A 27607-nucleotide genomic window follows, 5' to 3' on the forward strand; every position below is an offset into this window, starting at 1 on the left:
TCCATCCATCCATCCATCCATCCATCCATCCATCCACACTTGTAATAAACCGTCTATCTATCACTCTTCCTTTGGTACTGAACACAAAATATCGTTCGCTAACGTAAAACCCTCCGCCAATCCCCCCCTAGTGGTCCGCGGCTCCATCCGGAACGTATCCCATGATGCCGAGCGGCAGACGTCGCTGGTGGAGGTGTCGGAGGGGCGTGTCTACCGCCAGCGGAGCGGCGTGTTTGAACGAGAGGCGGGCATCATGGGCGCCGCCGCCACCGCCGCCGCCGCCGGGGCTTCTGGGTACTCGTGGCTGCGGACGCATCCACACCCTGCTGCAGTGCCAGGTGAAGCCAGGAGGGGGCGCCTTCCTCTTCACGGGCGCCGAACACTTCGGGGAGGCATGGCTGGGCTGCGCCCCGCGCTACAAGGACTTCCTGTCCCTCTACGAGTCGGCCCGCCGCGCTCCGTCAGAAACCCGTGCGACTTCCCCCTGGACTGACGACCACTGGCGGACTCAGGGGGGGGGGGGGGGGCAGGGGGGGCGACTGCCCCTCCTGGTGCCCCCCACGGTTGAAAAACGTCTCTCTTAAGTGCCCTTTTGAGTGGCGGAAATTAGAGGACGTGACCTATTGGCTGCCCTTCCAACGGTCTAAACTTGACCATGTGCACTGATGGGGTCCCATGTTGTGCAGTAGGTGCCCTTTTTTTCCCGCCCCCACGTTGTCCCACGTTGTCCCACGTTGTCCCACGTTGTCCCACGTTTCCGAATCGGTTTCGTCCCAGAGAACTGTACGACTCGCGTTAAGGCGCCGTGTCCACACCCCCCCCCGAACGGAACGTCGACCCTCCGAACCCTCCGAGTTCTGTGTCCCTGGGCGCCGCGGGGGGGGCGGTGGTTATGGTCACGTTACCGCGGCGATATCTCTGCGACGACAAGGTGGCACCGCACCGCACCCACCCACCACCAGGGGGAGCGCTGCAAGGTTACAAGGCAGAGGCAGCACAGGGCAGGGGCCAGCACACCAGGGCCTCCCTCTGCCCCCAACCGACCTCTCCACTCCCCCTCCTCTCCTCTCTCTCTCCTCTCCCACTCCTCTCCTCTCCCCTCCCTTCCGCTCCTCTCTTCTCCTCTCCTCTCTTCTCCTCTCCTCTCCCCTCCCTCCTCTCCTCTCCTCTCCTCTCCTCTCCCCTCCTCTCCTCTCCTCTCCTCTCCTCTCTCTCCCCTCCTACTCCCTTCCCCTCCTCTCCTCTCCTCTCCCCTCCTCTCCCCTCCACCTCCCCTCCCATCCTCTCCTCTACTCTCCCCTACCCTCCTCCTCTCCTCTCCTCTCCTCTCCTCTCCTCTCCCCTCCTCTCCTCTCCTCCTCCCCTCCCCTCCCCTCCCCTCCCCTTTCCTCCCCTCCCCTCCCCTCCCCCTCCCGCAGGCCTGTCAGAGCGTGTTAGACCGCTGGGTCTGTCTTTGTGCCTCTCACACACTGATGACTGCTCACTTCAGCGTCCCAGTGGCGTCCTAACGATTCCCACCCGAGTTGGGGTAGACCACGCCAACTTCTGGAATATGTAGGGGTGTTTTTTTTTCTTTTTTTCTCAAACACAAACACAATCACTGACACAAGAATAGGCGCGCGTTCCAGGGCCCACAGGGCAATGAGAGCCCGCGCCTCCGGCCGCTTGCGGCGGACCGTTGGCCCGCGGCACACTCAGCGCCGCCGAGTTGCATACAGAGATGGGTAACCTATATCTAATCGTGCACCCCCGTGTTACGTCACAAGCTAAAATCCAATGGGGTTGCGGAACGACCTGCGGGCCGGAAGAACAAGATACAGAGAACACCCCTACATATTCCAGAAGTTGGCGTGGTCTACCCCAACTCGGGGCGTGGTCTACCCCAACTCGGGTGGGAATCGTTAGGACGCGTCCCACACTGTAAAAAAAAAAATGCAGTGTGAGGGGTGAGGGTGGGGTGAGGGAGGGGTGAGGGAGGGGTGAGGGTGGGGTGAGGGAGGGGGTGAGGGAGGGGTGAGGGGTGGGGTGAGGGAGGGGTGAGGGAGGGGTGTGTGAGGGGTGAGGGGAGGGGTGTGTGAGGGGTGAGAGAGGGTTGAGGGTGGGGTGAGGGAGGTGTGAGGGAGGGGTGAGGGAGGGGTGTATGAGGGGTGAGGGAGGGGTGTCCCCTGAAAAGTGGATTCAACTGTGTGTCAGTTTTTGACTCAGTGTTGATTCAATGTCATTCTTGACCGGTGAGTTTACGTTGGTTCTCTACAGGGTATTGACGATACTAGATTACATTTAAATCAGTTCACCGTTAATTGCCAAATATGAGTTTTGCTTATTTTCTCTTCATGTTTGTATTTTGTGATTTGACTTGCGATATTCTGTGTCATCTGTAAAAAATATGAATGTTATTGCTGTTGTCTGTTTCACTCTTCTGAAAATATTACAAGCCTAATAATCTTTTATTTATTTAATTATATGAATAGAAATAATTTTATTTGGTTTTTCACATGAAACAATGTGAGCCATTCACACAAATGTACCTTTCTTTCAATTCATTGGAATTTAAATAATCATATTATTAAGGCTTTAATCGTAGACTTATGCAAGACAAATTATTAAAAAACTCTGGATGGCAATGCAGTATTGTGTTCAATTCTACTGTTACTAGAGCGACATACAGGAACAGATATCAACAACAATTGAACTGTTTGTGAATACTATACTGTAAATAATTTAAGGTAAATATTAAGGCAATTGGTCATTGTAGTATTATTGTTTCTAAATTCAGAAAAAGTCCAAATGAATCAGATCCTTTAAAATAAAATGCTATAGGTACACCCTATGTTCATCATTAGCTAGCTAGACTTCATTTCGTAAGGGGCTAACATTTTCATGCTGCAACACATTTTCATGCTGCAAAAATGTCTATTGCACGTTGTCAATTAATAAAAGGATGATGTTGAATGGATGTTATAGATTCATCTTTAATGATGTTGAATGGATGTTATAGATTTATCTTTAATGATGTTGAATGGTTGTTATAGATTTATCTTTAATGATGTTGAATGGATGTTATAGATTTATCTTTAATGATGTTGAATGGTTGTTATAGATTTATCTTTAATGATGTTGAATGGTTGTTATAGATTTATCTTTAATGATGTTGAATGGATGTTATAGATATAACTTTCATGTGTTTTAGAGTGATTGAGTTTCAGAGCCAAGGGGATAAACAGTTGTGAACATTGGTGAGAGTGTCTGTGTACTGAGGGGGCGTCTAACCCCCCCCCAACCCCCCCCCCCCCCCCCTCTACTTACGATGACTGTTATGTAGTCGATTCACTTATGTAGACAAATGTACTTATTGTAGGACGCTTTGGAAAAAAGTGTCTGCTAAATGACAAATGACATTTCAGACGTGGATCATTGCCTCCCTATGGCTGAGTGAAACACTTGATGCAACTTATAGCCAGCACTCGACTTGAGGGGGGATGAGGGGGGGATGGCACGCCCCCTGAAATAAAAACAGTCAAAATCATCCCCTTTCTAAAACTGCCATCCCCGCTTTCCATCCCTTATGTCATTTTATCAATGAACGTGGTATTACTGCTATTTCAACATTTAGTTTTGAGCATATTGAGTAAAATACTGTGGGCGAGGGAGAGGGCACGCACACATGCAATGACATGTTTACCACCAAGTTACTGACCCTGAAGTCACTGACGCTGTGGGGATGCTAAAACTGTCCCCATATGATCAAATCCACCATCCCCCTCTGATGTTCTTTTACAACTTAACCATATATATTAGTTCATCAGAATGTCTGAGTGCCGATTTAATACACGATTGATATTGACTCTTACCGAGTTACCGCCCATACAGCGGTGAGCTACGCAGTGTTTTACAACGGGAGGGAGGGAGCTCATCAACAGTGTTTTACAACGGGAGGGAGGGAGCTCATCAACAGTGTTTTACAACGGGAGGGAGGGAGCTCATCAACAGTGTTTTACAACGGGAGGGAGGGAGCTCATCAACAGTGGATGGACGTCTGATAGACATGAGGCACCCAGAATGTTCCATCTCCAGGCCTTTGTGTCTTTTCATATATATCAGGTCTGGTAGAGGCCTAAATGGGACCTTCTACACCCCATCTACCCGCCACCTACCCCCTCTTCTACCCGCCAACTACCCCCTCTTCTACCCCCATCTACCCCCCCGCCTACCCCCCCCCCCCCCACCCTGTGCTGCATAACCTCTCTGTTTCACGGGGAGAATGGGGTTTAGAGCCCAAAGTGTCTGACAAGCTTACTTTTGCCTTTCGTCCCTCTGCCTCCCATATTCTCCTTTGTAGCGGGAGTCTTATGTTAATGGTATGGAGCCCCGCCGTAGAAACCACACACCCATGTGGCTAAGATGACCTGAGGGGGGGGGATCAGGCTTTTCTTTTGGGACTTTTTTGTTGCCCCAGATCACAGCCTGAGAGACAGAGAGAATGAACAGATGCGTGTGTGTGTGTGTGTGTGTGTGTGTGTGTGTGTGTGTGTGTGTGTGTGTGTGTGTGTGTGTGTGTGTGTGTGTGTGTGTGTGTGTGTGTGGGGGGGGGGGGGGGGGTAGACGACTTGTGATGGCCCTAAAATTCTAAGGGTCCAAGGGTCGTCCCCTGGCCCTTCCCAGAAAAAAGGGGGAACAATTAATTGACTTTTAAAGCGACTCTCTTTCGGGCCAATCCCACTCTTCCCCTCCACCGGTCACCATTCACTAATTGCTGTGTAGAACTTTTTATTGGGACTAAATAGCTGCCAATGAAAGTGTCAATGCCTGTGAGGTGAATGGAGCCCACACAATGGACCCTCAGAGACGGAGCCCCCACCAGACCCCCCCCCTCAGAGACGGAGCCTCCACCAGACCCCCCCCCTCAGAGACGGAGCCCCCACCAGACCCCCCCCCCTCAGAGACCAGGCCTCCACCAGACCCCCCCCCTCAGAGACGGAGCCTCCACCAGACCCCCCCCCCTCAGAGACGGAGCCCCCACCAGACCCCCCCCCTCAGAGACCAGGCCTCCACCAGACCCCCCCCTCAGAGACCAGGCCTCCACCAGACCCCCCCCTCAGAGACGGAGCCTCCACCAGACCCCCCCCTCAGAGACCAGGCCTCCACCAGACCCCCCCCCTCAGAGACGGAGCCTCCACCAGACCCCCCCCTCAGAGACGGAGCCCCCACCAGACCCCCCCCCTCAGAGACCAGGCCCCCACCAGACCCCCCCCCCTCAGAGACGGAGCCCCCACCAGACCCCCCCCCTCAGAGACGGAGCCCCCACCAGACCCCCCCCCCCTCAGAGACGGAGCCCCCACCAGACCCCCCCCCTCAGAGACCAGGCCTCCACCAGACCCCCCCCCCTCAGAGACCAGGCCTCCACCAGACCCCCCCCTCAGAGACCAGGCCTCCACCAGACCCCCCCCTCAGAGACCAGGCCTCCACCAGACCCCCCCCCCTCAGAGACGGAGCCCCCACCAGACCCCCCCCTCTCAGAGACCAGGCCTCCACCAGACCCCCCCCCCTCAGAGACGGAGCCCCCACCAGACCCCCCCCCTCAGAGACGGAGCCTCCACCAGACCCCCCCCCCTCAGAGACGGAGCCCCCACCAGACCCCCCCCCTCAGAGACCAGGCCTCCACCAGACCCCCCCCCTCAGAGACCAGGCCTCCACCAGACCCCCCCCCCTCAGAGACCAGACCTCCACCAGACCCCCCCCCCTCAGAGACGGAGCCTCCACCAGACCCCCCCCCCTCAGAGACGGAGCCTCCACCAGACCCCCCCCCCTCAGAGACGGAGCCTCCACCAGACCCCCCCCCCTCTCAGAGACCAGGCCTCCACCAGACCCCCCCCCTCAGAGACCAGGCCTCCACCAGACCCCCCCCCCCCCCTCAGAGACCAGGACTTGAAGAAGAAGAAGAAGAAGAAAAAGAAGAAGAAGAAGAAGAAGAAGAAGAAGTCCCTCTAGTATAGAGTATAAAGTCACACTACGGGGCGTATAACTCTGGCTATGAATGTGGTAGAAACACGCGGTTTTCATATTTAAGTTCATTAGGTCTACACGGTCATTTTAAGCCTAACCCCAGCCCTCTGCGACCCCGGGAAGTCATGTTAAACTGAAGTTACAGACGACAGATCTGTCAAAAAAAAAAAGTTAAAAAAATGCTTTCACCTAAGCTTTCATCTAAAAAGAAAGTAAAAAAAAAAAAAAATGAAAAAAAAACGTCTAAGTCCCCGTGCCACCTAGCTAGGTTAGCTTAGGTCTCCCTGGCTCGGTTAAAGGACTTTAGCTCAGCAAGCGTAGGTGACACAGAAACACCATATTTCATATTTAAGTTCATTAGGTCTACACGGTCATTTTAAGCTTAACCCCAGCCCTCTACGACCCCGGGACGTGACGTTATTGAGCCCCCCGCAGATTCGTCACATGCTAACCGCGGATTACACTACGGGACGTATAACTCTGGCTATGAATGGGCTAGAGACACGCGGGTTTCACATTTCTGTTCCTTAGGTCTACGCGGTCATTTTAAGCCTAACCCCAGGCCTCTACGACCCCGGGACGTGATGTTATTAAGCTTCCTGCACGTTTAGGCCATGCTAGCCCTACCCGGGGGCTTACCCCTTTTTGGATACAGCGTGATCTCACGATCATAAAAGCCTATGGGGCAGGGAACAAAAAAAAAAAATGTGATAAAAAAAAAAAAAAAAAAAAAAAAAAACGTTAGGGTGAAGATAGTGGATGCACGCGTTTAACATCTCTCTCTATGACCTGTGGTCACAAGGGTGGGGAATAACCAGCAGTGACATCTGACTTCCTGGGCATATGTGAATGTGAATGGTCATGTTAATGAGCTGTATGTTAATGAGCTGTGTGTGTATGTTAATGAGCTGTATGTTAATGAGCTTCATGCTAATGAGATTCATGCTAATGAGCTGTATGTTAATGAGCTGTATGTTAATTAGCTGTGTGTATGTTAATGAGCTGTATGTTAATGAGCTTCATGCTAATGAGATTCATGCTAATGAGCTGTATGTTAATGAGCTGTGTAAAAGTGGGCGGAGCTTGTGTCAAAGTGGGCGGAGCTTAAGTGGGAGTGGGAGTGGCTTAGACATTTAGTGGGCGGAGCTTGTGTCAAAGTGGGAGTGGCTTAGACAGTTAGTGGGCGGAGCTTGTGTCAAAAGTGGGCGGAGCTTGTGTCAAAGTGGGCGGAGCTTAAGTGGAAGTGGGAGTGGCTTATACCGTTAGTGGGCGGAGCTTGTGTGAAAGTGGGAGTGGCTTAGACAGTTAGTGGGCGGAGCTTAAGTCAAAGTGGGCGGAGCTTGTGTCAAAGTGGGCGGAGCTTAAGTGGGAGTGGGAGTGGCTTAGACATTTAGTGGGCGGAGCTTGTGTCAAAGTGGGAGTGGCTTAATTGATTAATTCCAATTTTCTTTCATTTGCCAACAAACGACCTACCTAGACTGTACGCAGTTGTACCCTAGGTTGAAGCCCTAGGATGAAAACCAGAACTCGGTGCCAGAAAGTCCCAGTCACCCAAAAATCGGCACCGTGAAGCGTCACAGGGGTCCGGTCGCGTGCCCCGAGTTTCGAGGCGCTAGCTCAAACGGTCGCTCCGTGGCGACCCCTTTAATTACGGATTTCGCACTCACGTCAAAGCTCCCCGTTTGGGCCACGAATGGCCGATTGAGCCGAAACTCTGGGTAAACACTTGTCTCACCGAGATGTTCGACATATGTGAAAACCAGACCTCTAGCTCACAGCTAGGAGGGGAGTTATGAATTCTCTGCACTTACGAATGGCCGATCAAGCCGAAACTCTGGGTAAACACTTGTCTCACCGAGATGTTCCACATATGTGAAAACCAGACCTCTAGCTCACTCAGGAGGGGAGTTATAAGTAATGAGCTTAAGTCAAAGTGGGCGGAGCTTAAATCAAAGTGGGCGGAGCTTAAATCAAAGCGGGAGGAGCTTAAATGAAAGTGGGAGGAGCTTAAGTCAAAGTGGGCGGAGCTTAAGTCAAAGTGGGAGGAGCTTAAGTCAAAGTGGGCGGAGCTTAAGTCAAAGTGGGAGGAGCTTAAGTCAAAGTGGGAGGAGCTTAAGTCAAAGTGGGCGGAGCTTAAGTCAAAGTGGGCGGAGCTTAAAGGGCTCTGCACACAGCGTGCGATTTCTGTTGCGCATCAACGTTCCATTTTGAAGTTTGAATGGAAGTCTATGAGAACATCGCATTTACCCACACACGGCCCCGATTTTAATCGCACAGCGAACATTCGATTCCATTCATTTTGAATGGGACAAAGCACACGGCGTGCGAGTTTTGTCGCACTGCTTTGTCCCATTCAAAATGAATGGAATCGAATGTTCGCCGTGCGATTAAAATCGGGGCCGTGTGTGGGTAAATGCGATGTTCTCATAGACTTCCATTCAAACTTCAAAATGGAACGTTGATGCGCAACAGAAATCGCACGCTGTGTGCAGAGCCCTTAAGTCAAAGTGGGAGGAGCTTAAGTCAAAGTGGGAGGAGCTTAAGTCAAAGTGGGCGGAGCTTAAGTCAAAGTGGGAGGAGCTTAAGTCAAAGTGGGCGGAGCTTAAGTCAAAGTGGGAGGAGCTTAAGGCAAAGTGGGAGGAGCTTAAGTCAAAGTGGGCGGAGCTTAAGTCAAAGTGGGAGGAGCTTAAGTCAAAGTGGGAGGAGCTTAAGTCAAAGTGGGCGGAGCTTAAGTCAAAGTGGGAGGAGCTTAAGTCAAAGTGGGCGGAGCTTAAATCAAAGTGGGCGGAGCTTGTGTAAAAGTGGGCGGAGCTTAAATCAAAGTGGGAGGAGCTTACCCTAGCTTACCCTTAGCCCACCAGACCCCCCCCCTCAGAGACGGAGCCTCCACCAGACCCCCCCCCCTCAGAGACGGAGCCTCCACCAGACCCCCCCCCTCAGAGACCAGGCCTCCACCAGACCCCCCCCCTCAGAGACCAGGCCTCCACCAGACCCCCCCCCTCAGAGACCAGGCCTCCACCAGACCCCCCCCCCTCAGAGACGGAGCCCCCACCAGACCCCCCCCTCAGAGACGGAGCCTCCACCAGACCCCCCCCCCTCAGAGACGGAGCCTCCACCAGACCCCCCCCCTCAGAGACCAGGCCTCCACCAGACCCCCCCCTCAGAGACGGAGCCCCCACCAGACCCCCCCCCTCAGAGACCAGGCCTCCACCAGACCCCCCCCCCTCAGAGACCAGGCCTCCACCAGACCCCCCCCTCAGAGACGGAGCCTCCACCAGACCCCCCCCCTCAGAGACCAGGCCTCCACCAGACCCCCCCCCTCAGAGACGGAGCCTCCACCAGACCCCCCCCCCTCAGAGACGGAGCCTCCACCAGACCCCCCCCCTCAGAGACCAGGCCTCCACCAGACCCCCCCCTCAGAGACGGAGCCTCCACCAGACCCCCCCCCCTCAGAGACCAGGCCTCCACCAGACCCCCCCTCCCTCAGAGACGGAGCCTCCACCAGATCCCCCCCCTCAGAGACGGAGCCTCCACCAGACCCCCCCCCTCAGAGACCAGGCCTCCACCAGACCCCCCCCCTCAGAGACGGAGCCCCCACCAGACCCCCCCCCTCAGAGACGGAGCCTCCACCAGACCCCCCCCCTCAGAGACCAGGCCTCCACCAGACCCCCCCCCTCAGAGACCAGGCCTCCACCAGACCCCCCCCCCCTCAGAGACGGAGCCTCCACCAGACCCCCCCCCCTCAGAGACCAGGCCTCCACCAGACCCCCCCCTCAGAGACGGAGCCTCCACCAGACCCCCCCCCTCAGAGACCAGGCCTCCACCAGACCCCCCCCTCAGAGACGGAGCCTCCACCAGACCCCCCCCCTCAGAGACGGAGCCTCCACCAGACCCCCCCCCCTCAGAGACGGAGCCTCCACCAGACCCCCCCCCCTCAGAGACCAGGCCTCCACCAGACCCCCCCCCTCAGAGACGGAGCCTCCACCAGACCCCCCCCCCCTCAGAGACCAGGCCTCCACCAGACCCCCCCCCCCTCAGAGACCAGGCCTCCACCAGACCCCCCCCCTCAGAGACGGAGCCTCCACCAGACCCCCCCCCCTCAGAGACGGAGCCTCCACCAGACCCCCCCCTCAGAGACGGAGCCTCCACCAGACCCCCCCCCTCAGAGACGGAGCCTCCACCAGACCCCCCCCTCAGAGACCAGGCCTCCACCAGACCCCCCCCCTCAGAGACCAGGCCTCCACCAGACCCCCCCCCTCAGAGACCAGGCCTCCACCAGACCCCCCCCCTCAGAGACCAGACCTCCACCAGACCCCCCCCCTCAGAGACCAGGCCTCCACCAGACCCCCCCCCTCAGAGACCAGGCCTCCACCAGACCCCCCCCCTCAGAGACGGAGCCTCCACCAGACCCCCCCCCCTCAGAGACGGAGCCTCCACCAGACCCCCCCCTCTCAGAGACGGAGCCTCCACCAGACCCCCCCCCCTCAGAGACCAGGCCTCCACCAGACCCCCCCCCCTCAGAGACGGAGCCTCCACCAGACCCCCCCCCCTCAGAGACCAGGCCTCCACCAGACCCCCCCCCTCAGAGACGGAGCCTCCACCAGACCCCCCCCCTCAGAGACGGAGCCTCCACCAGACCCCCCCCCTCAGAGACCAGGCCTCCACCAGACCCCCCCCCTCAGAGACCAGACCCCCACCAGACCCCCCCCCTCAGAGACGGAGCCTCCACCAGACCCCCCCCCTCAGAGACCAGACCTCCACCAGACCCCCCCCCTCAGAGACGGAGCCTCCACCAGACCCCCCCCCTCAGAGACCAGACCTCCACCAGACCCCCCCCCTCAGAGACGGAGCCTCCACCAGACCCCCCCCTCAGAGACGGAGCCTCCACCAGACCCCCCCCCTCAGAGACGGAGCCCCCACCAGACCCCCCCCCCTCAGAGACGGAGCCTCCACCAGACCCCCCCCCTCAGAGACGGAGCCTCCACCAGACCCCCCCCCTCAGAGACGGAGCCTCCACCAGACCCCCCCCCTCAGAGACGGAGCCTCCACCAGACCCCCCCCCTCAGAGACCAGGCCTCCACCAGACCCCCCCCCTCAGAGACGGAGCCCCCACCAGACCCCCCCCCCCTCAGAGACCAGGCCCCCACCAGACCCCCCCCCTCAGAGACGGAGCCTCCACCAGACCCCCCCCCTCAGAGACGGAGCCTCCACCAGACCCCCCCCCTCAGAGACCAGACCTCCACCAGACCCCCCCCCCTCAGAGACCAGGCCTCCACCAGACCCCCCCCTCAGAGACCAGGACTCCACCAGACCCCCCCCCTCAGAGACCAGGCCTCCACCAGACCCCCCCCCTCAGAGACGGAGCCTCCACCAGACCCCCCCCCTCAGAGACCAGGCCTCCACCAGACCCCCCCCTCTCAGAGACCAGGCCTCCACCAGACCCCCCCCCTCAGAGACGGAGCCTCCACCAGACCCCCCCCCTCAGAGACCAGGCCTCCACCAGACCCCCCCCCCTCAGAGACCAGGCCTCCACCAGACCCCCCCCCCTCAGAGACCAGGCCTCCACCAGACCCCCCCTCCTCAGAGACCAGGCCTCCACCAGACCCCCCCCCTCAGAGACCAGGCCTCCACCAGACCCCCCCCCCTCAGAGACCAGGCCTCCACCAGACCCCCCCCCTCAGAGACCAGGCCTCCACCAGACCCCCCCCCCTCAGAGACGGAGCCTCCACCAGACCCCCCCCCTCAGAGACCAGGCCTCCACCAGACCCCCCCCCTCAGAGAGTTTCTTGTGTTTTCTCCCAGGTGATTGGCCTTCCCTCCTGCCCGTTGCCATGGTGACGGCCTGATTGGGCACACCTGAGCACACCTGAGCTTAACCCTCAACCACGGGTGGAGGTGGAGGATGAAAGGCTGGGAGAGACACTCAGATGGAGCCCGTGGGCCAGTCCACAACTTAAACGCTCTAAGTCTGTTACTATGTGTACTGCTATAGTATCTTTCTGTGTGTTTGTTGCTTGTTAGCTTAAGCTACTGCTATAGTCTGCTACTGTGTGTTGCTTGTTACTACCTGTAGTGTGTGTCTATGAGGGAATGTGTTTGTTAGTCTTGTGTTTTGAATCACTTTAAGTTAATTGTTTCACTCTTGACTACCTGGCTAGCTATCTAATTTACTTAAACACTGTTTATTAATACTTATCCGCTCTCTCTCTCTCTTTTTATACAGAGTAGTTTTCAGTTTAAGTGTTTCATGGAAACCTGTTTACTTTACCCTTATAAAATAAAATCTTGTTTTATTTATATTCTGCCGTTGCCTCTGGTTCTTGTCCCCCCGGTTTATTATGTTGTTACTCATCATATCCTCTAGATTCTATATGGTTTATTATATCGTTACTCATCATATCCTCTAGATTGTATATGGGGTTGTAACATCCAGCAGTCTAGAACAACTGTAAATGGGTTGTTTACTTCAGACATGGTTGTTGTGGTTAACCTTTTCATGGCTTATATCAAATATATATAACCTAACAAGATTTGTTTCAATTTTTTACATTCAGACACCTTTATCCAAAGCAACTTAGAACAAATACATTCTAGGTAAGTAAGTCGTTGCTAAAAAAATCTTTGTAATTGATATGATGCGTTTTGTGTAGCTATGTGCAAGATGCTGTGTGCCTATCAAATATTGCAATACTCATTGTGTAACCTTAAACATACTTTAAGTGTGTCCACTCTCAGGACATAAACTGACCACTCTGAGTCAGCATGCGTTTCTGTAACTGGACCTGAGCCAAATATAGAGATGGGGACCAGTTGGGATCTAAGGACAGTGGAGCCTTGTGGTGGTCAGCCAGGTGGTAGACTTATATGGGTACTGGGGTCAATAGATCAGTATATTTGGGAACGAACGGTCAGCTGACTGAGAGTCAGGTAACTGGTGACCGGAACAAACAAACCGTTATGGTAGGGAAGCAGAGGCAAGCTAGCTTCTAACTTTAGTATGTAAACATGTATGACGGGTGACCGATGATTGGCAAGGGACAGCTGTTTCCGGTGTCAGCGGAAATCTAGCATATAAGGCCGCTGCAAAGTGTCATTAGGCGCGAGTCTCTCACCGTTGCTTGCCGTGTGTTGAGAGAGGCTGGCCCAGCGCTGTGTAATGGATTAAACTTTATCTTAATTGTCTATCTCGAGCATTAATTAATTATCATAAGGAAGCAACACCTCTCGGTCTCCGCATTCATCTGACATTCATCTTATCAGTAATCTTTGTTAGGACCAGGGGTGCTTTGGCAGTAATAATGCTAGAAGGAGGAAGAATTAAGATTATTTTTATGTGTGTGTGTGCAGTCATTATCCTGGTTAACTATGAACTTGCAGCATAATGTAAGTGGATGGGTTCCAGTTTGTGGACAGATAATAATTCACTATCCCACGCTATGCTTCTCTTTACTTTCTTCTCTCCCATCTATCTCTCTCTCTCTCTCTCTCTCTCTCTCTCTCTCTCTCTCTCTCTGCCTCTCTCTTACACACACACACACACACACACACACACACACACACACACACACACACACACACACACACACACACACACACACACACACTTTACTGTCTCTTCTCTCTCTCCTCACTTCCACCCACTTCAAGAAGTTTGACGATACTATTACCTCAGCAACGACACAATATTAGCCTTGCTCCAGGTCAGTGCATGGTAGAGCATGTTTTATCTCAGAAAACGAACGTCTTCCTGAGAGGAAAAAGCACCCTTTTAAACAAAATCAAAGAACACAATTCGATCCTTTGAATCTACAATTATGGCGTTTAATGCGGAAGATTACGACAACAAAAATGAAAGCTAACCTCTAACACCAACCCCCCCCCGTGTCTCCAATACCCTGATATTTGAAAGACGCTGATCAGATCCCCTCCCTCTGCCATTGTCCCGGGGGGCCACCACCACGTCAACATTGTCCTGGGGAGGGGGGGCACCACCCTCACCACCACCACGTCAAATTCCCCAGCTGAATATCGTCTACTCTCCGGGGCTTTTGAGGCCACACAATCCCCGTCTCTGGGAATCCCAGTCAGCTCCGCGGGGAAGGAGGGGGGGGGGGGGAACAGGAGTCCCAGCCAGCTCCATGGGGAGGGGGTGGGGAGGGACAGGGGTCCCAGCCAGCTCCGCGGGCAGGGGGGGGGGGGGGGACAGGAGTCCCAGCCAGCTCCGCGGGGTTGGTCCCAGGAGGTGGTCCTGGTGGGCCGGGCTGGGAGGCCCCGGGGCCGGCGTGCTGGCTGGAGTCGGCCCCCGCGGCCGGGGGGGTAATTGGTTTATCCTGGCCGCCCGGGCCGCGTTCCCATGTGGGCGACCGCTGGGGAGAGGCCCGGGGGTACAATGTGGAAACAGCGTGAGACCCCGACTCCAACACTGGGCCCGGCTGTGACTGGGCCCCGCTTTGGAGGAGCACACTGGAGCCACAAAGCCAGAAGTCAGAGACGGACGCCTCGGTTTCAAAAGGTTTCCTCTCCGCTCCGTCTTCTTTCCTTTGCCGCCCCCCTGAGTCTGTGTTTTTTGGGCTCCGTTTTTCCGGTAATTGAGTTTTGGATGAAGGGGTTTTGGTTTATTTGTTGTTGTTTTAGAGGAGCGCACAGGAGCACAAAGCCAAATCAGAGACGGACCCTTCGGTTTGAAAAGGTCTCCTCTCCGTTCCGTCTTCTTTCCGAGTTTTTTTTTTTTTTTGACGCTTAGTTTTTTTCCGGTAATTGAGTTTTGAATGAAGTGGTTTTGGTTTATTTGTTGTTTTATGTCCCTGGTGATTCATGAGGTAATGAGATGGAGTGTTGGGCCGAGGGTTAACAGAGGCAGGGCCTTCACACACCTGGTTGGAAACTCAGTTTGCTTTTCTGACATTGTTTGGTCCCAAACCAAGAAGTCCAAATGTCCAATTGAGTTCCAGTGAATTCAGTCATTCTGATAATTCAATTTCATTTCTGTTATTCAGCAGACACTTTTTTTCCAAAGTGATTTACAATAAGTAATTGTCTAAGCAAGTGGCTCAGCTATACAACAGTCATCGTCAGTAAAACCGTTGAGAAGAACAAGTCCCATCAGCAGTCACATTGATAGAGAAAGGAAGAAGCTTTATAACCCAAAAAAATAAAAAATCCCGACTGTATTTGCATAAGTGCAGTGATTTGATTTGATAAATGGTCAATGGACTGCACTTATATAGCGCCTTTTTTGCTGCTCCAAAGCTGCTCCAAAGCGCTTTACAACGGCCTCTCATTCACCCGTTCTCACACACATTCACACACCAATGGCGGCAAGCTGTTTGGCGGCAAGGCGCCGGCCGGCCCGCTCACTGGGAGCAATTTTGGGGTTCAGTGTCTTGCCCAAGGACACTTCGACATGTGGCCAGCCGGGGCTCGAACCGCCGATCTGCCAACCTTGTGATCATTAGGCGGCGACTCTATCTCCTGCGCCACAGCCGCCCCTCGATAAACCACCAAAACACTCTAAAAGCAAGACGTGCTTGGAAATAATTGTTGGCTTTCTTTTCATTGATCCTATGGGCCTTTTTCACTTTAACTGTGGACATCAGATCTGGCCAATAGATATGCAGTATTTTCAATGGGGTCATATATTTAGCTTGCCTTCAATGCAGCGCTTGCAGTTCTGAGACTATTCTACTGCTTCCATTGTGCATTAGGAAGTCAATGTTTTTCAAATGTTTTTCAAATGTGATACGGTCTGGTCAATTGGTCCGCAAGTCGGCATTCCGATCTAATGTTCAGACTTTTATTTAGAAAAGTATAAATACATTTCAGCGTTGTTGAAAATCAAGGACACATCGCTAGTCAACTAACACAGCTTGTTTTGTGAGCCTGCTAACAATGTAAAGTAGTGTTATAGTTAACTAGTTAGTAGGGGGGATTACTCACCCAATCCATTGCGTTGCAATATTTTGGCTTGACTAGCGAGTTTGTGTTGTGATTCGCAACAACATGTATTTCCATGTTTCAAAATAAAAGTCTGAACATTTTGATTGGTTGACCACATGCGGACCAAAACACACTAGACTGTGTCACATTTTGCGTTTCTCTACTGTGTTGTCCAATAAACCAATAAAAACAGAACAATACGATAGTGCAGGACTACCACACACCAACAAAAATGATGAGGACTCTTACTGGAATCTTTTTTTATTTACAAACATCTTTTCATCAAACAGCCAGATAACAGCATACATACAGAAACACATACAGATACACACATACAGAAACACATACAGATACACACATACAGAAACACACATACAGAAACACACATACAGACACACACATACAGACACATGAACACATCTTCATTTGGTACAACAGAACAGGTGCTACAGTGATTATGGGTGTGGCCTGGCAGACGTGTGTGTGTGATCATCTCAGACTTTATTGACGCGACACACAGAGTTATTTCATGATAATACGAGTCTTCCTGTCTCCCAGCAGCAGTCTGGAAAACAAGAGAAAACATCAATCAATAACCAAATGATGTCATAGATCGATAATCGATTAATAGATTGATCCTCCATTGTCATTATAACTGAAAAGGTTATAGGTTTGTGCGTTGTCGTTTGTGCTTTAAGAACGGTTGTGACACTCCTGACTACTGGATGCATGACAGAAGGACTAAAGACAAGAGACAGATAGATATCTAGTTGCTTTTTCCTAAAGAGATGAGATTATATTATATTTTATTAACTCCTTCAGTGAATAAAGTCACCCAAACTGTCAACATTCTGTGCCTCACCACCTAGAATGCCAAGGGTGACTTTATTCACCAAAAAATGCATAAATTACGAAGCTTCATTTTGTAGCCAATCAGAGTGTTGTTGCTAGGTAAAACACCACATAGAACACTTGGAACACTCCAGGTGGTGAGGGTTCCGGGAAAGCTTTGGCAGTTGGTGAGTCAATCCCAATGAATCAACTGTGGGCTGCGTTCGTAAATTCGCTCTGAGTGCGCCGGAGCGCACGCTGGGTTCAACGTCACGAAGGGACCAAGCAATTTGGTTGGACAAGAGGCGTTCCTTGAGTACTGATCAGATTTCCAGAGCGAATTACGAACGCAGTCCTGTATTGTCAACACCTCACCAGTCTTGTTGACCTCCGGTTAGGACACAGCAGTTAGGAGGCAGCAGTCAGGACACCTGACTCACCTGACCAAGGCAGCTGCCACCAGGCCTCCCGTGAGCGGGCCCACCCAGTAGACCCAGTGGTAGGTCCAGTAGTTGGTCATGATAGCAGGACCCAGGGCCCGCGCCGGGTTCAGACAGGTACCAGACACACCTCCGCTGAGGAAACAAACAAACCGTTCAGGTTCAGGGTTCGACAGTAACGCCGTTTTACTTGCCCGGACCAAGTAAAACATTCGCCAGGGTTGTTTGCACGAGCACGACGACGCTGATATTTTTACCTGTGTGCAGGAAGAACAACAGACGGCACAGGCGCGAGACTAGACTAGATGATCGTGAGTGAAGATATTATCAAAGCGTACGGGTGATCGTCAGGCGCGTACGCTTTGATAATATCTTCACTCACGATCATCTAGTCTAGTAAAACGGCGTTACTGTCGAACCCTGAGGTTAGACCTTGTTGTCACTGCACAGAGCAAAACGAAATGTATTTCTTTGCTCTGTGCACACAGGGTCAGCCATAGTCAGCGCCCCTGGAGCAATTAGGGGGTTAAGCGCCTTGCTCAAAGGCACAACGGTAGTGGTAGGCACCTGAGATATGACGCCAGCAACCCTCTAGTCACCAGCTCACATGCAGCTCCCTCCTGAGGCGGTGATCGAACCAGCGACCCTCCGGTTGCTAGCTAGCCTCTCTAACCTCTAGGCTACCTCTGCCCGTATTTGAACTCTATGGTGCTGTTGAAACAGACGCCAAGTTGTTGCAAACAGTAACCCCACAATTCCACTTGTTTCCGACCGAGCCTCGAACTTGCGACCTCTGACCTGCCAGCACACCCCAACCGTCTCTTCAAAAACCCGAAGCTAACCAGCTACGCTACGGAAAAGCTAGCAATTCAACAGCGCGGGTGGTGGCCCAACAGGTGGTGGTGGGGGGTGTGGGGTTTTGAACTTGAGGAGTGAGTTAACCATCTCAACTTGGTTACACTATACACACACACACTGAAAGATTGGGAGCTGATTGGGAAGTCAGTGAGAATTTCAGGTTCACTTGCGATAAACATCACACTGTCAACATGACACGCTAAAACCAGGCTATGACTCTTTCTATGGTGAAATTCTTATCTGACGCCTATCTTATCTAATCTTCATGGCTTGAGACACATATGGTGGGACAAACACACAAAAGCTCCTCCTATTTGAGCTGTTACAAATGTTACGTGGGATTGTGGATGTGATACTGTGTAAGATTGTGGCTGTGATATTGTCATATTGTGCACTGCGGACCCAGTAATGCTGTAATCGTAAGGACTCCCCACAGTTTGTGATTTTGGAAGCCTTGTATTAGACCAGGGGTCCCCAAACTACGGCCCGCGGGCCGAACACGGCCCACCCCCACACTTGGACCGGCCCTTTGAACAACGTGTAATTTCTAACTGCAATTGCGGCATTGCACCGACGTGGTGGCGGGGGCGCTGTTTCGCAAATAATTGGAAATACATTTCCACCATAAATTGATGCAGAAAGGGCACAAATTGCATCTAAATTCACCAGAATGCAAGAAATTAAGTGTTTGATGCTCGTTTAAGGACCCCCAGACAGCCCTGCTTCATGGGTCCCCCCGTGTATGATGAGGGTCCTCCCTCAAGTATCAGACTGTAAAACTGATTATATTTCATTGACATATCACTATAGGTATAAATTCCATCCAAATTCAACTGTTTAGACTTTGTTTGCATCCACCAGTGCTCTCCTGCGCACAATTGCTTTGCGCAACCGCCTCCATTCCACTCCGTTCCATATTATTTTATGTTAGAGACCAACCCAGGCCCCCCATCACAGAAAGGAAAAATGATGTGGCCCTCACAGAAAAAAGTTTGGGGACCCCTGTATTAGACTGTGGACAATATCTATGTAATATGCCTTACAGTAAACACTCTTGAACAAGCACCTGAAGAAGTACAGATGGTACATGCACCTTTTGGATTTTCATATTCGAGCGAGCACAGATATGTCTCTCCCTCAGTGGCTAGGTTGACTAACCAACACTTGATACAGTCTGTCTATAAAGTGCTGATTCAACACAGACAGACAGACCGGTAAACATTAACAAACACCCTGTAAACAATCCCACAGTCTGGTCATGTATAATAAATAATCCACTACGCTTAAACTTCAACAAAACCTGATGCGATATTAACCAGGCACTTTAAGCTGACACTCAAATAAACTGTAATCGCTCCGTATGTCCAGATAAATGATTAAAACCCAGATCATTCTCTTATCACTCATTGATGGACGACTCAGGTGATCAGGCTCACAAACAAGCCCACTGTAGACAACTGACTATCATCCCCAAGCACACCCCATGTACACGGATGTACCTAAAGCTTAAGCTCACAGCCACTTTACTATCGAACTATCTACTATTACTAGTGCAGCGCACCAATGAGCTTGCAGCTGCGCTCTCCAAAACGCGCATCCATCTCTCCTTGCACAGCATCAATAACACTGTAAAACACTCCCAGGAACTCTGTCTTTTCGCCAGTGTCCCTCTGTGACTGTCCAACCGTTCCTTCAACTACAAATGCACCAAAGCTCTTGTTAATTGTGCGTCTTCTCTTAGTTGGACAGCTGGGACCAGCCTCGTCAGTGGCTGAGGCTGGAGGAGAGCAGAGGTCCCAGAGCGCAGTAAACTCATCCTCTGTGCGCAGTGATTTTATGCATTCAGATGCACTGTTCACAAGAGTAACCGCAGTGAACAGGTCCATGTTCTCGCTTTGTAGCAGTCTGTTTGGTGGCTCGAAAAGTAACAAAACTTTCATCGGGGGGCTAGCAAGGCTAGTAGTAGCCCTAGCCCTAACAGTTGGGCTAGTAGGACTTACCTCACTAGCAGGGGAGGCTGGTTCATTAGGGGCAATTGTGCAATGCCCCACCAAAGGGAGAAGAGAGAGATTTTTTTTCTATGACTTCTAGACAGTGTTGCTTCTGAATATCATAGTCCAATCAGCTAGTGTTCTGTGGAGTATATCATAGTCCAATCAGCTAGTGTTCTGTGGAGTATGTTCCAATCAGCTTCAAGTCCCGCCCCTTTCGGGGCAACTTTCAGTCTACTCGAAGTTGCACTAGGCTGTTCTCGTAGACTTGCATGTAAAATCTATTTTGGTAACTTCAGGCCATTCGGTCGATTGTCTATGGGGTTTTGGGACATGCACAAAGAATCGTACGTGCTTACGTCATGTCCGGCGTCACGTTCGTGACGGTAAAACCGAGGATTTACGAGGGGTTGGTATGAGAAGAAAACATGGCTAGCGGGATGTGAAGTAACAAATGCGTTGTTCTGCTTTCCACTACCGGACTTTGTAAACAAATTGAACAAATGGATTAGAAGGAGGCATCTTTTGTTCCCAACTTGATATTGCAACTGGACCTATTACCGAAGTCAAACTTGTGTAAGTAAGTGAATCATCTGTCCTTCAGTCATGATAGGAAAACCAAATCGATGCTGGGAGAAGGAATGGCAGACTGTATTCTGATTGTATCTTCTATGCTCTTTGTATGTTTCTATGCTCTTTGTATGTTTCTATGCTCTTTGTATGTGTCTTGGTGTAGGAGAAACGTAGGACCACGTTGGAAACAAGTGTTTCGGTACACGTTGACGTGTAGAAACTGTAGAGAGAAAATTGTAGAAATTGTAGAGAAAACTGGGGGGGTAGAGGTGATGAAGAGGTCTGTACAGGGGGGGGGGGTAGAGGTGATGAAGAGGTCTGTACAGGGGGGTAGAGGTGATGAAGAGGTCTGTAGAGGAGGGTAGAGGGGATGAAGAGGTCTGTACAGGGGGGTAGAGGTGATGAAGAGGTCTGTACAGGGGGGGTAGAGGGGATGAAGAGGTCTGTACAGAGGGGTAGAGGGGATGAAGAGGTCTGTACAGGGGGGTAGAGGGGATGAAGAGGTCTGTACAGGGGGGTAGAGGGTATGAAGAGGTCTGTACAGGGGGGTAGAGGGGATGAAGAGGTCTGTACAGGGGGGTAGAGGGGATGGAGAGGTCTGTAGAGGAGGGTAGAGGGGATGGAGAGGTCTGTAGAGGAGGGTAGAGGGGATGGAGAGGTCTGTACAGGGGGGGTAGAGGGGATGAAGAGGTCTGTACAGGGGGGTAGAGGGGATGAAGAGGTCTGTAGAGGAGGGTAGAGGGGATGAAGAGGTCTGTAGAGGAGGGTAGAGGGGATGAAGAGGTCTGTACAGGGGGTAGAGGGGATGGAGAGGTCTGTACAGGGGGGTAGAGGGGATGGAGAGGTCTGTACAGGGCGTAGAGGGGATGGAGAGGTCTGTACAGGGGGGTAGAGGGGATGGCGAGGTCTGTAGAGGTGGGTAGAGGGGATGGAGAGGTCTGTAGAGGTGGGTAGAGGGGATGAAGAGGTCTGTAGAGGTGGGTAGAGGGGATGAAGAGGTCTGTACAGGGGGGTAGAGGGGATGAAGAGGTCTGTACAGGGGGGTAGAGGGGATGGCGAGGTCTGTACAGGGGGTAGAGCTATTCTCATGCTAAAATTGACTGTAAATCCAGATTTTAAAGTTGATATTCTTCCCCGTGGAGCATGCCCCCATAACCTGTGCCCCACCCAAACATTTTAGCACCAGCCGCCACTGCTCACTAGTGGTAGCCGTCGGGGTGCTAGTGTCAGGCTGCCCACAGTCGCTAATGCTGGTGCTACGTATGTCCATCGGGGTTGGGTGCAGCTGCACCTTTCGAGGATTTACCGGTAATCCACTTTCTTATATCCATCTTTATTCAAAAAGCTTTATCCATCAAAAAGCGCAGATTTCACTCAACTGCTCAGTGCTCGCCTCACACAACTGAAATGGCGAGAGCAGCAGCGTGCGTAACGTGCAACTTTCAACTTTCAACTTTCAAATGATTGGTTGTCACTAGAATCCCGTCCAACAAAATGAAAAACACACTATTGTTTCTCAATTTTAATGTCTTCATTTAACATAAAATATGATATTTTTTTTTTATATTTTTTTTTTAATATCTGGCTGCCAGTTGGGGGGGCACCAGCACGTCTGTGGGGGGGCCTGGCCCCCTGAGGCCCGCCCATAGTGACGGGCCTGCTAGTGGCACCACTAGTGTATCCTGTCTTACCTGTACTATTGTCACTTTTATCTTGCCTATTGCCTTATTGTCTGCAAATTGTCTGGATACTGATAACTATATCCTGTCTCATTATTCTTTGTCCTATACAACTGTCACTTTAAAAAAAATCTTGAATTATGTCTACTGCCTTATTGCTGCAATGTCAGGAACCGAAGCCTAATAATTTTACTCTCTTACACTCATGTAATGTGACGTAACAATAAAACTTGAAACTTGAATCACAAAGAACTACAACAACCATCAACACAAGTAACCACTGAATCACAGAGAACTACAACAACCATCTACACAACTAACCACTGAACTACAACAACCATCTACACAAGTAACCACTGAACTACAACAACCATCTACACAAGTAACCACTGAACTACAACAACCATCTACACAAGTAACCACTGAACTACAACAACCATCTATACAAGTAACCACTGAACTACAACAACCATCAACACAAGTAACCACCGAATCACACAGAGAACTACAACGCCCATGGACTCACCCGGCCAGGATGTTGATGATGACGGTGCAGCCCACCATGAAGGGCACCAGGGGGCTCCGGCTCTGGGCGTTGACGGCCCCCAGCAGCACCACCATGGTGACCAGGCAGGTCATGGCCATCTCCCCAAACAGCGCCCCCCACAGCTGGTCGTCAGACTGCAGCAGGTCGAAGGCCGCCCCCCGGGCCTTGGCGTAGTTCTCTGTGGGGGTCATGACCTGAGGAACATGGAGGCATGGGGTCATGGGGTCATGGAGTCATGGAGGAACATGGAGACATGGAGTCTTGGAGTCATGGAGGAACATGGAGACATGGAGTCATGGAGTCATGGAGTCATGAAGGTATGGAGTCATGGAATCATGGAGTCATGGAGACATGGAGTCATGGAGCTATGGAGTCATGGAGGCATGGAGGTATGGAGGTATGGAGTCATAGAGGTATGGAGTCATGGAGGTATGGAGGTATGGAGTCATGGACAGGGGCGGACTGGGATCAAAAAACAGCCCTGGCATTTGCGACACAACAGCCCTATTTCCAAACGCAACACGCAACACGGATTGTTAACATAAAAAGTCAGAGGACAGATGCCAAACTACCGACATGTTTGCTGTAATTATATGTATTATCAGTAGGCAGTCATCAGTCAATATCTCTTTCAATAGCCTTTTCACACCGAATGTACTTTTTTGTGCTATTTTCGGCCCAATACATGCGAATTTCGGTGCATTCCTACTTCCAACTACACTTGCTCCCTGCATCCAGTTGTTGCACATTAACTGCATCGCTCTCATCAAATTCCCCCATTCTGAAAATGAAAGCAGTGTAACCGTTAACTGCTGTTATAAACGGAATGATGACATGACATGAGGTGCGTGTCCACTGGCGATATAGAACTGACTACGATAGTTATGGAGATATACTCCAGTTCTACATCGTGGAGCTCCGCCCCATAGGGGAGCTCTGCTCCTATTGGTTTATCCCGCTACCTAAAGCTCTGCTCCTATTGGTTTACCCTGCTACCTAAAGCTCTGCTCCTATTGGTTTACATACTCCAGTTCTACATCGTGGAGCTCCGCCCCATAGGGGAGCTCTGCTCCTATTGGTTTAGGGCCCTGGGCATCCGCGATGCAGAACTGCGTGGATGGCCCGGCCGATATAAAATGTTTTGGGCCGCGGTCTGCTGAAATAAGTTATTTTAAATGAAAATCACCAGAGACAAAATTACAAATATATATATATTATATAATACATTCTGAGCGGCCCAGAGTCTCGCGGCCCTCCTGGCATTTGCCAGGCTTGCCCGGTGGCCAGTCCGCCACTGGTCATGGAGGTATGGAGGTATGGAGTCATGGAGTCATGGAGTCATGGAGGTATGGGGTCATGGAGGAACATGGAGGTATGGAGTCATGGAGACATGGAGGTATGGAGGTATGGAGGTATGGAGTCATGGAGGTATGGAGGTATGGAGGTATGGAGTCATGTAGGCATGGAGTCATGGAGGTATGGAGTCATGGAGTCATGGAGTCATGGAGGTATGGAGTCATGGAGTCATGGAGGTATGGAGGTATGGAGGTATGGAGGTATGGAGTCATGGAGGTATGGAGGTATGGAGTCATGGAGGAACATGGAGGTATGGAGGTATGGAGTCATGGAGGTATGGAGGTATGGAGGTATGGAGTCATGGAGGTATGGAGGTATGGAGTCATGGAGGAACATGGAGGTATGGAGGTATGGAGTCATGGAGTCATGGAGGTATGGAGGTATGGAGGTATGGAGTCATGGAGGTATGGAGTCATGGAGGTATGGAGGTATGGAGGTATGGAGGTATGGAGGTATGGAGTCATGGAGGTATGTAGGTATGGAGGTATGGAGTCATGGAGGTATGGAGGTATGGAGGTATGGAGGTATGGAGTCATGGAGGTATGGAGGTATGGAGGTATGGAGTCATGGAGGTATGGAGGTATGGAGTCATGGAGGTATGTAGATATGTAGGTATGAAGGTATGGATGTATGGAGTCATGGAGGTATGGAGGTATGGAGGTATGGAGGTATGGAGTCATGGAGTCATGGAGTCATGGAGGTATGGAGTCATGGAGGTATGGAGGTATGGAGGTATGGAGTCATGGAGGTATGGAGGTATGGAGTCATGGAGGTATGGAGGTATGGAGGTATGGAGGTATGGAGTCATGGAGGTATGGAGTCATGGAGGTATGGAGGTATGGAGGTATGGAGGTATGGAGGTATGGAGTCATGGAGGTATGGAGGTATGGAGTCATGGAGGTATGGGGTATGGAGGTATGGAGGTATGGAGTCATGGAGGAACATGGAGTCATGGAGTCATGGAGGTATGGAGGTATGGAGTCATGGAGGTATGGAGTCATGGAGGTATGGAGGTATGGGGTCATGGAGTCATGGAGTCATGGAGGTATGGAGTCATGGAGTCATGGAGGTATGGAGTCATGGAGGTATGGAGTCATGGAGGTATGGAGGTATGGAGGTATGGAGGCATGGAGGCATGGAGTCATGGGGTCATGGGGTCATGGAGGAATATGGAGACATATTCCTATATTTTCCCTTTTTATGGAGCGTGAATATTGCATGAATAGAGCATTAATAGGCCATGAACAGGTCATGAACAGGGCATAAATTAGAGAGAGGACTCTGGCGTTGCTTGTTCGCCGCTTCTCCGCCCGAAATCTAGATATACTTGCAGTATACATAGTAGATTGTCCTACAAAGACACTTTAGATTTAGATTTAGTAATCAAAAAATGTATTAGACCCCTCTACTTTCTTTTATTTATTTTTTGTTTCTTTTTATTATTACTACCCGATCTTTTCCGTTTGTAAAGCGTCTTTGAGTGTCTCGAAAAGCACTATATAAGTCTAATGTATTATTATTATTATGATTATTATTGTTATTATTATTGTTATTATTGTTATTATTATGATTATGATTGTTATTATGATTATTATGATTATTATGATTATTATGATTATTATGATTATTATGATGATGATTATTATTATGATTATGATTATTATTATTGTTATTATTATTATAAATAGATTCGTCCCATCAGATTCCCCCGGGGCCAAGCGTGGCCCACTCTCACCTTGGCCATGGACGCCCCGATCAGCCCCCCAGCCAGCTGGCTGGCCAGGTAGGGGGCCACCATGGGGAGCTCCATGCCCCCGCACAGGTAGATAGCCAGGGTGAAGGGGGGGTTGAAGTGTGAGCCGCTGTGGAAGGAGAGGAGAGGTCGGTGGGTGGGGGGGTCGATTGGGGGGGGGGGGGGGGGTCGGGTGCTTTTATGTAGTGTGTTTTTGCAGTTTTACACACTCTTATCCTGACCTTTCACCTTCCTATCTGTCAAGGTGTTCGTTTTGAAACGAGAGTGACAAGCGCAGTGAGATTAGATTATTGCTAATAGATAAACCTAATAAATGAAAAGATAAAGAGCTGTGCTATGCACGTTACGAGAGGTCTAGGTAAGAAACCTTCATGTGAAATAGCTGCACGCAACACCACAGCGCAGCAGAATTATGTACAATGTGGTAAACCATTCAGAAGAATGATAATGTTTTTACAGCTTGGGGTCTATGGGTTTAACTGTATTAGACATGTGTGAACTCTGCACGCGCCCAAAGAGACACATGACTATCTCTGACAGGACTATGACAGGGGTGAGTCGCTTCTTCTTTAAGGACGTACAGTGTGTGCATAATTGAATCGCAAATGATATTCCTAGAACATTGCAGTCAAAGGCTTTGCATTCAGGGGCGTAGCACATAATATGTCATCCTTCCCTCTCTCTCACCCTTCCTTCCTGTCAATCTCTACTGTTGCTATCCCCATAAAAACTGAAATGGCCTAAAGAAAAAGTAAACAATTATAAAATAAAATGAAATAAGATCTATATCTATATCTAAGATCTAATAATAATAATAATAATACATTTTATTTGTAAAAGTACTTTACATAGGGAATCTCAAAGTGCTATATACTGTATATATATATCTATATATATATATATATATATATATATATATATATATACAGCATATATATATATACTGTATTATTTCATTTTATTTGATCATTTTAAAATCTATTTTCTTAGGCCATTTTAGTACATTTTCTTAGGCCATTTTAGTCAACATATGCTATATATTTAAAAAGATATACTATATATATTTAAATATATATACTGTATATATAAAAAAATATATACTACTGTATGTACAGGTATATAAAAAAATATATACTATGTATATAAAAAAATATATACTATGTATATAAAAAAATATATACTATATATATTTAAACAATCACAAATCCCCCCCTGAAAAAACCCCAAAACCAAAACAACAACAGCAAAATCATTCACAAACAAGCCTTGACCTCCGACCTCCGACCTCCGCCCTCTCCTCACCTGATCTCGGCCATGCAGGCCACCATGACGGCCACGGCCAGGCCGTGCACCAGCGCAGGCTGCAGCCGCCCCGCCGCCTCCACGTTCTCGATGACGGACACGCAGCCGATGAACACGAAGAAGGTGGTGCCCACCAGCTCGGCCAGGCAGGGCTGCACCAGGCGCTCAAACCTGCTGGGGGGCCGCGGGGCCGGGGGGGGCCGCCTACCGTCGGACGCCATCAGGGACGTTCCCACCTCGCTCAGGTCCAGCTTCTCCTCAGCCATGACCGAGAGGGTCGGAGAGAGAGAGAGAGAGAGAGAGAGAGAGAGAGAGAGAGAGAGAGAGAGAGTGAGAGA

At 50.8% G+C, this 27607-nt stretch overlaps 1 protein-coding gene and 1 pseudogene across 2 annotated transcripts in view; one reads left to right on the forward strand and one right to left on the reverse strand.

Moving 5' to 3' along the window:
• LOC308150824 (meteorin-like protein) overlaps nucleotides 1-493 on the forward strand; it is a 2959-nt pseudogene extending 2466 nt beyond the window's left edge. Inside the window, exon 2 of the transcript in view lies at nucleotides 132-493. The product of the transcript in view is annotated as a meteorin-like protein (transcript). The remainder of the gene's footprint in view (nucleotides 1-131) is intronic.
• A 15913-nt stretch (nucleotides 494-16406) lies between these two features.
• Nucleotides 16407-27535, reverse strand: LOC308151975 (aquaporin-8-like; the record flags this gene model as incomplete). Its single annotated transcript, XM_080524879.1, has 5 exons — nucleotides 16407-16504; nucleotides 17211-17345; nucleotides 22838-23052; nucleotides 25950-26076; nucleotides 27270-27535. 5 exons carry the CDS (start codon nucleotides 27533-27535, stop codon nucleotides 16462-16464), a joined length of 786 nt encoding a protein of 261 aa, XP_080381005.1. The 3' UTR covers nucleotides 16407-16461.
• Nucleotides 27536-27607: the final 72 nt, after the last annotated feature.

This window comes from Nansenia antarctica (genome assembly GCF_963989245.1).
Source record: "Nansenia antarctica genome assembly, chromosome: 2".
NCBI lineage: Eukaryota > Metazoa > Chordata > Actinopteri > Argentiniformes > Microstomatidae > Nansenia > Nansenia antarctica.